General features: G+C 36.1%; 1 protein-coding gene across 2 annotated transcripts in view; it reads right to left on the bottom strand.

Annotated features, from left to right (window-relative positions):
• LOC139144982 (opsin-5-like) overlaps positions 1-14612 on the bottom strand; it is a 50578-nt gene that overhangs the window by 15750 nt on the left and 20216 nt on the right. Inside the window, exons 3-4 of one of the 2 annotated variants that reach the window (XM_070715864.1) lie at positions 3447-3610; positions 1812-1938 (exon numbers count right to left, since the gene is read on the bottom strand). The exons of the other annotated variant lie outside the window; for it this stretch is intronic. Of the exons in view, the coding sequence (XP_070571965.1) occupies positions 1812-1938; positions 3447-3610 (291 nt within the window). The remainder of the gene's footprint in view (positions 1-1811; positions 1939-3446; positions 3611-14612) is intronic. 2 annotated transcript variants of the gene reach the window in all.

Genomic DNA, 14612 nt, shown 5'->3' with positions numbered 1-14612 from the left:
TGACAGATGTTAAAGTTAAATGTGCAATCAGAGATAGCCTAGAGTAGTATTATGAAACTTTAGCGCCAACCCCACTAAAATACACCTTTATAAATAGTAAATACTTCCTTTAAATCAGTGAAGGTGAGATATACAAAAAATTGCCCGACGCATGCTCATTGCGCCAAGGGACGACATATATAAACGTCACATCTATAATGTGGGTAAATACACGTGAAATAATGCAGGTTTTACCATCGACTCTTTCCCTCTAACGTCTGGACTTTTGTAGGGTTTTACAACGAAAACGTACGGTTTAAACATATTTGCTCCTTACACAAGTTCATGGTTATCATGCGGTGTACTGTCCGTATACCATGTGTGCAGAGGATGTGCATAAAAGTTAGATAGCCCACTCTTTGGCCTTTGTCGCTCGAACGCACGAGAACGCATGAGAAGTTTTTGATCTTTCATCTTCATTGATAGTACACCCAGCTTAGCAATAATGCAATGCGGCCCACGCTGTCCTCTCATGGGCGAACAGGAAGTCAAATAAGGCTATTTTAAGACAAAAGGACGCGTAGACGTAGTCCAATCTTCGCGTCTGGCATCGTTACGAAAGTGTAATCCCCAATTGGCTTCACTGACTGTACGTCATTATATGTCCCTACGTAAGACAAGCAATGCGATTTTCCCTTCGCCACGTAAGCACCTATTTCAACACACTACGAAGAGTGGAGATCCGTATTTTTTGCTTTATTTAACTAATCAACAATCTAATTATGTCACTTAATACATACTTACTATTTATTTGTTTATTCTTCACTTATTTGTCCATCATTACGGACTGGATAGAAATTACAGGGGGCAGGGCCAGTGTTTTTCAAAGTGCTCCTGAGCGAAAAATAGTGACCTTCAACAGTGTTCGCGCCAAAACAAGAGACCCTCCCAAATTTTCTTGCACAAAAAACAATGACCCTCCCCTGTGTATCATGGTCCATATCAGTAATATCTTAATTGACCTATAATTTCTCATTTGACCCTTGAACTTGAATACTTTTTAACCTTTACAAATGTTACAAAGGCTTTGTCAAGTAATTCAATAGAAGGAGATCACATTTCACAATAAATAAATCTATCAACCATACTTGCAGTACAATTTACTATTCAAAATTAAAAGGGACAATAGCTGTAATGTTTATCTTCCTAGTTTGGCTTGTAATTGTACAGAGAGAACTATTATGGCTTGTCAATTGAAGAAACTAATTACAGCCTAAAAGACTACTATTGAACATTATATTACCGTGCCCTGTCAGTCTCATTTTAATTGGTCGAGCTGAACCATGTGACCGACCACACATACGCAATAATGGTTTGTTTATGTGCCCGTGAATATGAATAATTGTAAACATCGTAACTTTTACAGCTAAAACGTAAATTGTGATTTGTACGAAGATCATAATCAATCACAAAATAAAATGGAGCACTTGTGGGCAAAGTTTAGAGACTTTTTTGAAAAAATCTCCGGATTTGCAAAATTTTTACAGCGCGCTCACTATTCACTGACAAGTTCTGGGGCCCGGTTCTCTTTCGCGTGGGAAATTTTCGGAAATTTTGACGGTTTTCTTTGGTTTGTTGATAATATAAATTGTAATGGAGATAACAACTCCGCCCTGACCATTAACGTTTACGGAAGCGGGCGAAAGGAAAGCCAAAATTAAAGGGCTCGGCAAGCCTTATCCGCGGCTAATTTTTAGCTTTCCTCGCTCTTGCCCATAAATAAACGTTAATGGTCAGGGCGTCGCCTTTATGTCTTTACCATTTGCACTTACTGTAGTTCGGAGAACATACTTTTATGTACCTAGAAAGAGCCAAAACAGACAGGGTTACGATGCTGACGTAATTTAAAAACGCCGAAAGGAACCCGTACAGCTGACATCCAGCCGTGCCATAAAGCCACTGCAAAAAAGAAAAAGAAAAAGCGAAAATGTCACAACTGGAGTGAAACGTCATAGTTAAAATGCGAGTATGGGGGCTTAAATGTGACAAGACGCAATCAGAGTGAAATGAAAAGGAAAAAAAGTTAAAGCACGCGTCTGCTACGGTAGTATGCACCTCGAAAGTGAAAGACTTAAACTTTTGCTCTAACTTTCCTCAAGGAATCTTTCAATAATTCTCTTTCAAAATCAAGAATAAAAATAGGGGGTCACCGTGCAAATTTGGTACTAGAGAAACAAATTACCCAAGATCTACCGATATTAGAAATTCAAAATGGCCGCCATCCAGTGTTAACTCTATGGAGAAAAATAAAAATTTTCGAATTTCGAATAACTGAGCCGGTGACAAGTTTTCTTTCACCAAGAGCTTTAAAATGAATTCCCACATGTGGTATATCAGAAGAGAATTGTAAAAGTTTGAGAGTCCGAATGTCCGTCCCCGAGGTGCGTTCTACCTTACGCGTCTTTTTCTTTCACATTTAATTTTACTCTCTCCTACCCTAGATTGTTCTAACACATATTTAGCAGTATACACATACTGACTGACCATATGGTTAACACTGTACGTTTGCTACCAGAGGGTCTGACAGTCGTCCCTGAACAGTCTGTTTCAGAAACAGAAACAGTCTCAAAACAGTTTGTTTCGAGTGAAACAGACTGTTTTGGGCGACGCTCAGTCCTGAGGGACATCAAACGTATGCTGTTACCCGAATATAGCCGGTCAATATGGGTTTTGTAACACAACTCTTCCAACTTTCTCGCCGAATAATCGACTGGTTTCACAGCTACCATCACTTGTCTATCATCAATCGCCATCTTCATTTGATGTTCTTGAATGACAGCATGCGTAGACGGCACTTCAAAGCTCCCTCAGTTAATGGTTGTTCAGAACGGTTAACCGGTTAATAGTTTTGAAAACTATAAACCGGTATTAACCGGTAACTTGCTCTTTGCATGCATCAGCGTCAAATTGATCCATACCACGTGATCGTAAATTAACGAATCAGAACAAAGAGTTTTGACGAGGTGTGTTTCATGAGCTGTGTCAGCGTTGACATGTCTACCCTCACGCTGGCCTAGAATCACATAAAAACATTGAACACATTCAAACTCTAACTTCCACTTGGCTAGTGCCTAGGTTGGAGAACTACTGTGCTTTCATGGTCTGATTGCTGTCTATGTTGAGAAACATGTTTTGCAGTGTTGGTCGGTTGATACAGAGATCTAAGTTTATCAAATAGCTGTTCACTGAAACAGGCATATTATCATTTTCAAATTTTATTGGAAGCTGTGTAATACACCATTACTTTTACAAGTCCAATAAAGAGCAGAAAAACATCTTGTCATAAGTACAACAACGTACGATGATATTAGTTTTGTAATAAACTGATGAAAGTATTATGGGAAGTTGCGCACATTGGAGCCTTCACGTCTGAAACATACACATAATATGTATAAATATATACGTACCCGGTGGTGAAAACTGGAATTAATGTGCAATCCATGCCCAAGAATAGGATACAGGAGATCAGATATCGCAATATTGATCGTTAACAAATCGAAACTGTTCACAGAGCGTCTGTTTCTGTAGTACACTAACAAGACGAGACCGTTCCCACATACTGATATTATTGCTGTCGACAGAGAAAAGAAATATTACGTGACTAGATACAATGGACAAGCGCGAATAATACTTCTTCATAGAGCCAAGACAAGCTATTCTTTTACACATACTTTCGGTTTTCTCATTTCTTGATCGATTGCGGTTTGATGGTAGATTTTCTAAAGGGTACATTCGGCTTGTCAACGCACATTTCTATGTAAGATGTGCATCGTTAGTAATAGTAGCTTAATTTCTGGACGATAATCTATTTGTTAGTCATAAGGTAGTATGCGACCTGGGACACATATTAGGACTTTGTGATAATTATTAAAATACTTTTCTGATCTACCACCTGTGTAGGATCCTTTCAATTTCTTGAAGTACATAAAGTTATCACCATCATGCTTTTGTGATGAATCAAAAATAATTTTTCTAGGCAGGGTGAATGCACGGATAGCGGCCATTTTGAATTTCGATACATAGACAGTATATTTTGTTTTCACAGTCCAACAATATGCAAGGCGTACTCCTATTTTATTCTCGATTTTGAAAGAGAATTTTTGAAGCTTTCCTTGAAAGACTTGAGTCTTTCGATTTCGGGATGAATACTACCTTAAAGATAACAGTATTCCGTTCAAACACGAGCACACTAAGCTGGCAAGCTTTAGCCAACTGTGAAGGATATGAGCCTGCTACCCGGTCGTTGACAAGCCGAACAGAAATTATAATGATAGTCATCGATTACGCGGGCTTTATTTGAAACAGGGCAATCTCATCTATGTTATCTTTAATTTTACTTTCGATATTAACCCCACTCACAAGTTTTGTAGATAAGATATGCAAGGTTTATAGAAAACGTTGTTAATGAAAAAATCAGAGACAGGAATTGATAATATGACAACATAGCGGGTAATGTACGCAACTGTCTGGAAACTAAACTGTCAAATAGACAGCTGTTCAAAGCTATGTTAACGAACCGACTCTGTAGCACAACAGACAAACTGTAACTCGCAATCAGTTTTATTATATAATGTACAAATACAAAGCACATAAAAAAACAAACGTGGGAAACGTCACGTCAAAACACTCGCGCTTCATATTCTATCTGAACAGAATTTTTCTTCAAAGCTTTCGATTCTAACTTTCAAAACTTCTGAGCTATTAAAATCGCAGTTTTATAACACTAGATATAAAAGCGTTCGGCAACAATCTTATCAAGCCAAGCAGTGTTTATTTGCCATGGGCAGTGATTTTGTTCAGGAAAATTGTACTAAGCCAAGCTATAAGCGAGCCGGACGATGTACAGTAGCACGTTTAAGACAGAAAGGTGAACCGACGGTTTAAACTGATCACCATGGATTACAGTGATTGATCCGTGTCAACACAAACGATAGAAGACAGAAAGTACAGGCAATTATTTTCTGGGGCTACATTTGAAATGAAGTGATGGCGATATTATTTATTCACAGACTTTAATGACAGATTTGGCTAAAAGGGACGATTTAAATTTTGAAATCATTAACTGTCCCTTTTTACCCCACCATCAGCTCCGGATTATGGTGTATATGTTTCGCAACTTCTGGGATATAGATCGTATTCTAAAGTTCGAAGAAATTTCCGTGGAAGCCTCCGCTAAAAATTGGAGCTAGTTATAGGCTACTTCACTGTGACACCCTAAGGCTGGTTCACCTCAATTTACAGAAAGCGTTCAAAAATAATTATTTTTGAACCATGGATATCTCATGTCACTATAATAAACTTAACTAACTAACTATAACTATTAGCCATAATTATTGCTAAGGGCATTGGTATCGCTAGCCGCTTTGGAAGCGATCTCAGTTTGTCACGTGACAAAATCTATATGCGCATTGCGCGAATATATTTGCATGGAACTAAACCTGTCTACCGCCTAAAACAGTATATTTTTATTTTTAGCTTCCACTTTAATACTGTCGATTAATTAATTAGTTGCCAATAGTGCGACCTGTATTCAAAGGCAAATTCTTATATAAACAACTATGAAATATTTAAAACTAATATTGTTGCCACAAGGTAGCCTAATAGGCCTATATTCATAAACCGTCAGTGTTCATGAAAACGGTCAAACAATATCATCAACAGTTAGGCCTAACTCATTTGCATTGTAATGGAATTAGACTGACTGATAATGATGCTGAGTAGTGTTTTCATTGTTTCTATTTTTTTCGTATTTTTGAGATTTAATTTGTTCGTATTGATTACAAGTAACATTTTGAGGGCTTGTTCGAGGGTCTCTTGAATGGAGGGAATACAAATGCATCTCAACCTCGTAAAAATGTTTTCGTTAGCCATGAAGTTCGACCTAATATGTCGGCTGCACATTCTCTTAATCCGACAGTGTGTTCAATGGAAACCGGCTACCGACGAAATTGGACGGCTGTAACAGCATTTTCTCCAGCTTGTATTTCGGAGCAAGTTGTTTATTTATTTATTTATTTATTTCGTATCAAGCTCTTGATTTGTTCCAAGATCAGCTCAGTTGAAAGAGACAATAATGAAGTCATTTCCCGAAATGATTTTAGAAGGAAGTTCATGATTTTTGAGATGAGCAGTCAGGGAGTTGTGTGTCTGTTGATGTATTGTCTTAATTTGCAAGCGATGTGGTTTTCCAAGAGGCAACCACTCGCCCTGTCAGTTCAAATGTCGATTGAACTAGTGAATTGTACTCAAAAGAACGATATCCTGTTCTACAGCCAAAACACTGCCACCATTGAAGGGCCTAAAATTAACTTTTCGGGATGGTAATTAGCACTGTACTTATAAATACACATTTTGGATTAATCGTTCACGCGTGTGGGCATGCTTTTTTTCTAAAAATGTTAAAACGCCGTTAAGCACAAAAAAAACATTTAGTAAATTAACCAATGGTCAACTGTCACGCGGTCAAATTTTTACAGAATGACTACGTCAAATGAATCGTGATATGTATCATGGAAACACGTGACAATTGAATTTTCGAGGTCATTTAGCAGTTCCTCGTCAATAATATCGCTAATGTGCATATGCGAGCGACTTTTACAACAAGGGATATATATCTGGAAGGATTATAAAAGATATGAAAGACATTTAGCAGGGTTCCATGCCTTAAAATTGCTAACTTGCGAATTAATAATATTTTTATTTCAAGCTCTATACCGTGGACATACGCCAAATTTGGCTAAACTTGCACCAGATTGCTCATAACAACGTACAATTGAACTGGCAGTCATATCGCAGAACAAAGTCAAAACAATGGATATAGCGTATATGATGAAGTTTCACAATTTGGGATATACATCTCAAAGAGCTTATCTAGAGTAAATTAAATGAAAATTAGTACATATATAAGAGATACAAAGGCATGACACACAGTGAACTAAATTTTGCAGGTCCGCACTATCCAACTACCAATTTGCATAATTTACGGTGTTTTGAATGAAACCATGCATCTATATTGTAATAACACCAAATTTGATGAAACAAGCTGCAGCTGTGGTATTCCTCGTTACGTCATATGAGTGACTTGAAAGACATTTTACAATTTTTATGTAAAATGATTGATAACGTTGAATAATTTTCTTTTATCTCGGGAATGGCTGCATCAAATTTGATGATTTTAGTAGTGATGTTCAACATAACAAAGAACAGGGATACGTGACACAATGCTCGCACTGAAACACTGGAGCATTTTCAGGTCGCATCTGGTTAATCTCTTGATGCTAAAAAGTCTTTCCCATAGAAGCATTTTGTCTTATTTATTTCTTTTTGTTGGATTTACATGTATACAGACGTTTCTGTACTTTGAAATGCTATTCGCTGAAGTATCAGAGCGATGCGTACACTGGTATATGTACTGAATTCTAAGCCAGGTGTTATGTGAAATTGAGTTACAGGCGTCGTCGCCGCGCATGATCAATGGTTACTCAACCCAAATGCTAGTGTTATCACGCTTCTAGGCAAGGTCGCGAGTCACCGTGCGCGTGATATGCAACGTGCGCGAAATATCGCAGATTGGTCGCATGGGATACCAAATCTGTTGCAATCAAATATTCCTGTAATGTGATGATGTCACTACTAGACCTTGAAAACATCACTGTACGATGCAAGTGTTTTATCTTGTTGTTACCGCCACGAATTGACCTTTCACCCTTTAATGGTGTATATTTTTTTGAATTTCATAATAAATTAAAGCTGCAAGCAGCGTTTGCGGGGCCCAAGCGATTACCATGGTCCCTAATAATAACAATAATAATATTTATTTCTTTAAAAAACGCCTTTCATGTAAAATGACATCTTAAAGGGCCGTACAGCACTGATATACTTATAGAATAATAGCAGCACAGTTAACTATTACATTAAAAACTTTCTCTTAAAAGACATGTTCTTACCACGAGATTTAATTCATAGAGTTATTATTTCACCGGATTTCTGGCGGAAGCCTATTCCATAGCCATGGGTTGCAATAGAAAAAGATATGCAACCATAAAACGATGAGTTGGCCATTTGTTGGTGTAAACTGAGCGCACCGTCAGAGGTGAACCGAAGAATCCGACAAAGAGTGAGTGTTTAAGGTAGTATGCACCGCGAAAGTGAAAGACTTAAACTTTTGCTCTAGCTTTCCTCAAGGAATCTTTCAATCATTCTCTTTCAAAATGAAAAATAAAAAAAAGGGGGTCACCGTGCAAATTTTGGTACTAGAGAAAGAAATTACCCAAGATTTACCGATATTTGAAATTCAAAATGGCCGCCATCCCTGTGTTAACTCTATGGAGAAAAATAAAAATTTTCGAATTTCGAAAAACTAAGCCTGTGAAAAGTTTTCTTTCACCAAGAGCTTTAAAATGAACCCCCACATGTGGTATATCAGAAGTGAATTGTAAAAGTTTGAGAGTCCGAATGTCTGTCCCCGAGGTGCGTTCTATGGCGTGGTGCTGTAGGTGCTGTGTTTTAAAACCTTTAAAGTTTGGCATAACTATTTGAACTCTGTTCGCTCACGAACGGGTAGCCGATTCAAGTTACTAAGGACAGGTTGAATGAGATCCGATTTCTATGTCACACCAGACGTCGTAGCTTCTTGAATTGATACATCGGTAAACCCAATAGTGAAGTGTTACAATAATCCAGCATGGATGTTATGGAAGCATGAATTAATTTTTCGGTTGAACTCTGATCAAGAAGTTTGCGTATATTACCAATTCTCCATAGAGAACATGACGCAAATTTGGATGAACTTGCGACATTAGCAGTCATATGAGTATCATATATAAAATAAAATTTTATATTTTCGAAAACCTAAGACGTTGAAAATCTTTCTTACTTCCTGAGCTTATGAGTCCCCACAAATGGTAGATAAGAACCGGATATGAACTGAAAATGCTCACGTGTTCAATTATATGTTGCAGTTATGTGTAAATTTGAACCTTTGCCACACGTTTGCAACTTCATTTAAAGTGTTATGATCAACATAATGAATAATATTCACCACAGATTAATTTTAAATCCAAGTATATAATAAATATAATTTCCAATCAGGAAAGTTCATTCAAATATGCAAATTGGGAATTGACTGAAATGTTCTCATTAAATATGCAAATTATGAATAGGCTGAAGTAAAAATGTAAAATGACTTTCAATAATGTCGTATCATAGTATCTTTATTGTACAAAGTAGTTCATCAACTTTGGTCTGGTCAAGACAGATAAATATCCTTCATTAGGAAAAATCATTAAATTTGCAAATACGGAATCGGCTAAAGTGCTGTATCATAGTATCTTTAATGTACATAGCAAATTTTGTCTAATTTGGTCTAATCAATAAAGATAAATATCCCTAATTAGGAAAGTTCATTATATATGCAAATTAGGAATTGGCTGAAGTAAAAAAGTTTCATGACTTTTAATAATGTTGTTTTATAGTATCTTCAATATATGTTGCAAGATTCATCAACTTCGGTCGAATCAATTCAGACATATATCCCTAATTAGTGAAGTTCATTAAATATGGAAATAAGGAATTGGCTGAAGTAAAACTGCTTAATGACTTTCAACAATGTTATATCATAGTATCTTCAATGTACATTGCAAGTTTCATCAATTTTGGTAAAGTCCATTTAGATTTATATATCTAATTAGGAAAGTTTATTAAATATGCAAATAAGTATTTGGCTGAAGTGAAAATGCTTAATGACTTTCAACAATGTTATATCATAGTATCTTCAATGTACATAGCAAGTTTCATCAATTTTGGTCAAGTAAATTCAAATAAATATCCCTAATTTCAAAAGTTCATTAAATATGAAAATTAAGAGTTTGATGAAGTAAAACTGCTTAATGACTTTCAACAATGTTATATCATACAATCTTCAATGTACATAGCAAGTTTCATCAATTTTGGTCGAGTCCATTCAGATTTATATATCTAATTAGGAAAGTTTATTAAATATGTAAATAAGGAATCGGCTGAAGTAGAACTGCTTAATGACTTTCAACAATGTTATATCATAGTATCTTCAATGTACATAGCAAGTTTCATAAATTTTGGTAAGGTCCATTAAGATTTATATACCTAATTAGGAAAGTTCATTACATATGTAAATAAGGAATCGGCTGAAGTAAAACTGCTTAATGACTTTCAACAATGTTATATCATAGTATCTTCAATGTACATTGCAAGTTTCATCAATTTTGGTAAAGTCCATTCAGATTTATATATCTAATTAGGAAAGTTTATTAAATATGCAAATAAGTATTTGGCTGAAGTGAAAATGCTTAATGACTTTCAACAATGTTATATCATAGTATCTTCAATGTACATAGCAAGTTTCATCAATTTTGGTCAAGTAAATTCAAATAAATATCCCTAATTTCAAAAGTTCATTAAATATGCAAATTAAGAGTTTGATGAAGTAAAAATGCTTAATGACTTTCAATAATGTTAAATTATAGTATCTTCAATATACATACCGAGTTTTGTCAATTTTGATCAAGTCAAATCAGATATATATCCCTAATTAGGAAAGTCATTAAATATGCAAATTATCCATTATCTTTTATGTCACCCCTTAATATCTTTCACAGCTGATATATCTTGGTAAGATCAACATTTGTAGCAAATCTCATTAAATTGTGTGCAGTCGTTGTCAATATATATCCGTTTTTTCTAAAATCATTAATTATGCAAATGAGCTAAAAGTAAACAAGCCACACCTACCAAAAACTAATCAGTTTTGCCATTTGCAAACTGAATCTATGTACCTGATTTGATTCTGATCTGATGAGCCGTTTTTGAGATATTGAGCCCACAGACAGACAGACAGACAGACAGACAGACGGACGGACAGACAGACACACAGACAGACACACAGACAGACAGACATCGCTGCGACATATGCTCACGTGTATCAACACGTGAGCAAAAAAGTATTGTAACAATATGAGAGTCCATATATCTGTCCTCGAGACGCAGGGCATATGCGTATGAGCTGATCCAATTGAGTATGGTGCCGTCAATTTTAAACCTACATTGCGGCCTGTGTTTTAAGATATTATGAAAGATTGTTTCGCCAGCTGCAGAAAGATCAACAATTGCAATTACGCCACGACGCTGATCAGGGGCACGCAAATCGTGGGCACTCAAAGTACAAGCAGTGCAGATCGTTCAATAAGAGTTATCAAGTCGCCACCTGTGGAGGCCGTTACCTCAGTGATACCCGCCAGTGTGTTCTAGTTATTGTTTAAAGGGACATAGTCGTCGGAACTGCGCTCAAAGGTCGTATGGGACCAATACGACCCATGGCAACAATGTATCCAAGGCACAAAGGTGATTGATGACAGTTAAAACATGTCTGTCATAATCTATCATCGTATATAATCTAAATGTTGCAGCTATGATGATGAGGTGCTTCTTGACATCGTTCACGAAATACATTGTTTGTAAAAAAGAAACTCGCACAGGCGCAGTTCCGACGACTATATCCCTTTAAACTACCTCCTACAATCGGTCTGGAACGTTTGTGCATATGACTCCAAGGCTATGGTCTTTGATCGCGTATTTGGAATGTTGGGCATGCGTATTTGTCTCGCATTTGAAAACCACTGTCGGAAGCCAAGCGTCTGTTTCGCCGGGTGCTGTTTGATACTCACCTACAAAATATATTCACGACTGTCCGAGTAGAAAAAGAGTGTTCTGGGTTTGACATTAACCCAAAACATGGTTTATTTGAACACATCCTAGTCACAACTCTTCTGTCAATTTTACAGTTTTAATGATCATGACATTTAGTAAAAATTCAGTGTTTGGTTTGGGAAAACATTTCAGTACTTATTTTTCATTTATTATATTCATTCACAACATAAGTAGTTTTTTTTGTGAAAACAATTGTAAACACAGTTCAGTTCAGTTGCAAACATATGTGCACGTTTATTGCTTTTCAAGGCCTCCAGCCCATAAGCAAGGGGGTACAACAATGATCTTATCACTATGCAACTTTGTATATAAAGCTTTCAAACTCAGAGAATCAGTTTTGAAAAATACTGAAATATCATAGTTTAGTTTTCAGTACGATTTGTTTTAGTACTATGAACTGATTTTCTTTTTCTTTTTTCACGAGAAACTCATTTTTACTGTACTTATATGACTTTACACTGTATGTCTACTTCTCACCTGTAAACACTCTTGTTTCCATTGCTTTTGAAAATCACAATATTTTTCAGATTGCATCCAAGGGTAACAAATTGGTCAATGCCTAACTTTATTTATCAGATTTATCCTGTCCAGAAATTATTTTGTAGATAACACTTATAATGGAAAACAACAGCTTAACAAAGTGATAATGAGGAGTTCACTCATCCACTAATGTGAGAACAAATTTTCGTTCGACAATGTAATCTCCCTCAGTGTTATTAAAGCTTATTTTTCTGTTGCCTATGCCAAGTCCTTTTCTCCACCTATAATACAAATTTCTCCACCTGAAAATTATTTTTCCTAAACCATGATGAATGAACCCCGTCTGTGTGAAAAAAACAACAACACTTTTTTGCGCGCGCGGTTGCACATAACAGGTGGTGATTCCAGAGCATAGAATATGTGACTATCAGCATAAAGCCTGATTTTCCATAATACCGTAGGTTTACCGCATTGTCATTTCATCTGTCAGATGCTATTTTAGACACATGAAGGTCAGCAAAGTCGAGAAATAAGAAATGTGGTGAAGCTACCATACTTTCTCTGTTCAGATATAGTGAAAAAATGTAGATAGGGTTTATTCACTACTTCTTTGCTACTTACACATCGGTGCAAGTGTGGCATTCGACGGAAACACATATATTGTCGGCAAAAAATTGACTTCCTCCGATATTCACAGGAATAATTTTCCAAATTAGCCACGCAAATACTTAAAATTCCATTGACTTAATTTAATCATTTACAAAGATATTTGTGTAACCGTTACATCGATATTTGCATACGCGTGTCAGCTATATCCATTTTTGGTTAATTGCATACTCCCATACGCTGAAAGAAATCAATATAGATATTTTCTTTTTCCCCTTTTTAAAGTCACAAATGGTTTTTTTTCATAATTTTGAGTAAAAGATCACGTTTTCAATATCAAGTCTAGAGGTAACTTATGCCAGCGACGGTTTTTACCAATCAGTTTCGTCACTGTGTTACAGATCTTTAAAAAAATGGACAAAAAAACCCCATTCATTTGAATGCGTCTGCACATACTCGATGTCAAATAAGTACTAAAAAGAATTTTGGTATACTTACAATCCTGAAGATTCTTTTTCATCGAGATTCGAGTTTTTGTTTGTTGTTTTGACTTTATGGTTACAACGCTTATCGTCGTGGAATTCCATGAGCAAAGTGGAAAGATCATGACCGTTCGCGTACCAAACTCATACAGCCCACATTTGGAAGCAAACAGCATAACAAAATATATCCGGTGTTTTATCCTCTTTTCTTTAGTTGTCTATGGGGTGCACCTATTGTAATAAGTAACGGTTGATATAAAATCGGGGATAGCAGCGGTATGGATAAAAAGTAGCACACACTTATATGTAAGTTTCATGACGTATTTGATTTACTTCATAAAACCCTTTCACTATCATAGTGGTAGCCCCAACCCATTGTTTTCAACGGTAAATGTAGGAAACCGGGGGTGAAAAGATGAAAAAAGGGCGATCTAAGGAGAGGCTAACAGCTGATAATTTGAGTATGCAAGTCTAATATCTGAATCCGAGGTTGAACACGCCCGCCTTGAATAATTGACGCAACACAGGGTACGTAGAACGGTCGTGTGACAGTGTTCTGGAAATTTGCATCACAGAAATTTCAATTTTCGACTCTACAGTTTCTAGAAATTCTCAAGGCAATTAGAGTTTACTGATATGGCTTTTAAATTAATTGAATCGTGTTTTCGTAACCCGTGCGATCGCGACAAATGTTTTGACGAAAACGCAGCGTTTTTTCGCTGGCGGGAGATTGGAATTTAATGAATCAGTTAAAGATGTTTTCCCTATTGGTAATTTTATTCAACTCTTTTGTTGACAAGGTTTTACAAAATTGATTTTAAATGCTGTTTATAATTATATATAATTATAATTTCTTTTAATTTTTCAAATAATTATATGAGCTACATGCGATGCTCGTTATCTTTGTATATTTGTAAACACACGCTGTCACAAGAAAATCATGACTGTCGTGAACCGTCATGCTCCAGTTAATAGCTCCAACTTTTGATTTTTTTTTTTTTAATTTTTTTCCCTGTTTTGTATGTCAATTGCAGTTCGCAACTTCTTTTTCTTCTCCCCGATGCATTTCGACACATCAAATATTTAGCTTACAAACACAGTGTCTATGTGTGTAAACTGCACTGTTATCGTTTACATCCGAATTCTAGCCCGGAATTCACTTATCGACAATAACAATGCAGTTTGGACATGTACAGACAAGCAGGATGCTGTGTATCTCAACCTTGATGCTTCAGGGAATAGAATAGTTGTTGATGTTTAAAA

The sequence above is a fragment of the Ptychodera flava genome, chromosome 12, assembly GCF_041260155.1.
Source record: "Ptychodera flava strain L36383 chromosome 12, AS_Pfla_20210202, whole genome shotgun sequence".
Taxonomy (NCBI): Eukaryota; Metazoa; Hemichordata; class Enteropneusta; family Ptychoderidae; genus Ptychodera; species Ptychodera flava.
This window is presented reverse-complemented; position numbering and strand designations above follow the sequence as displayed.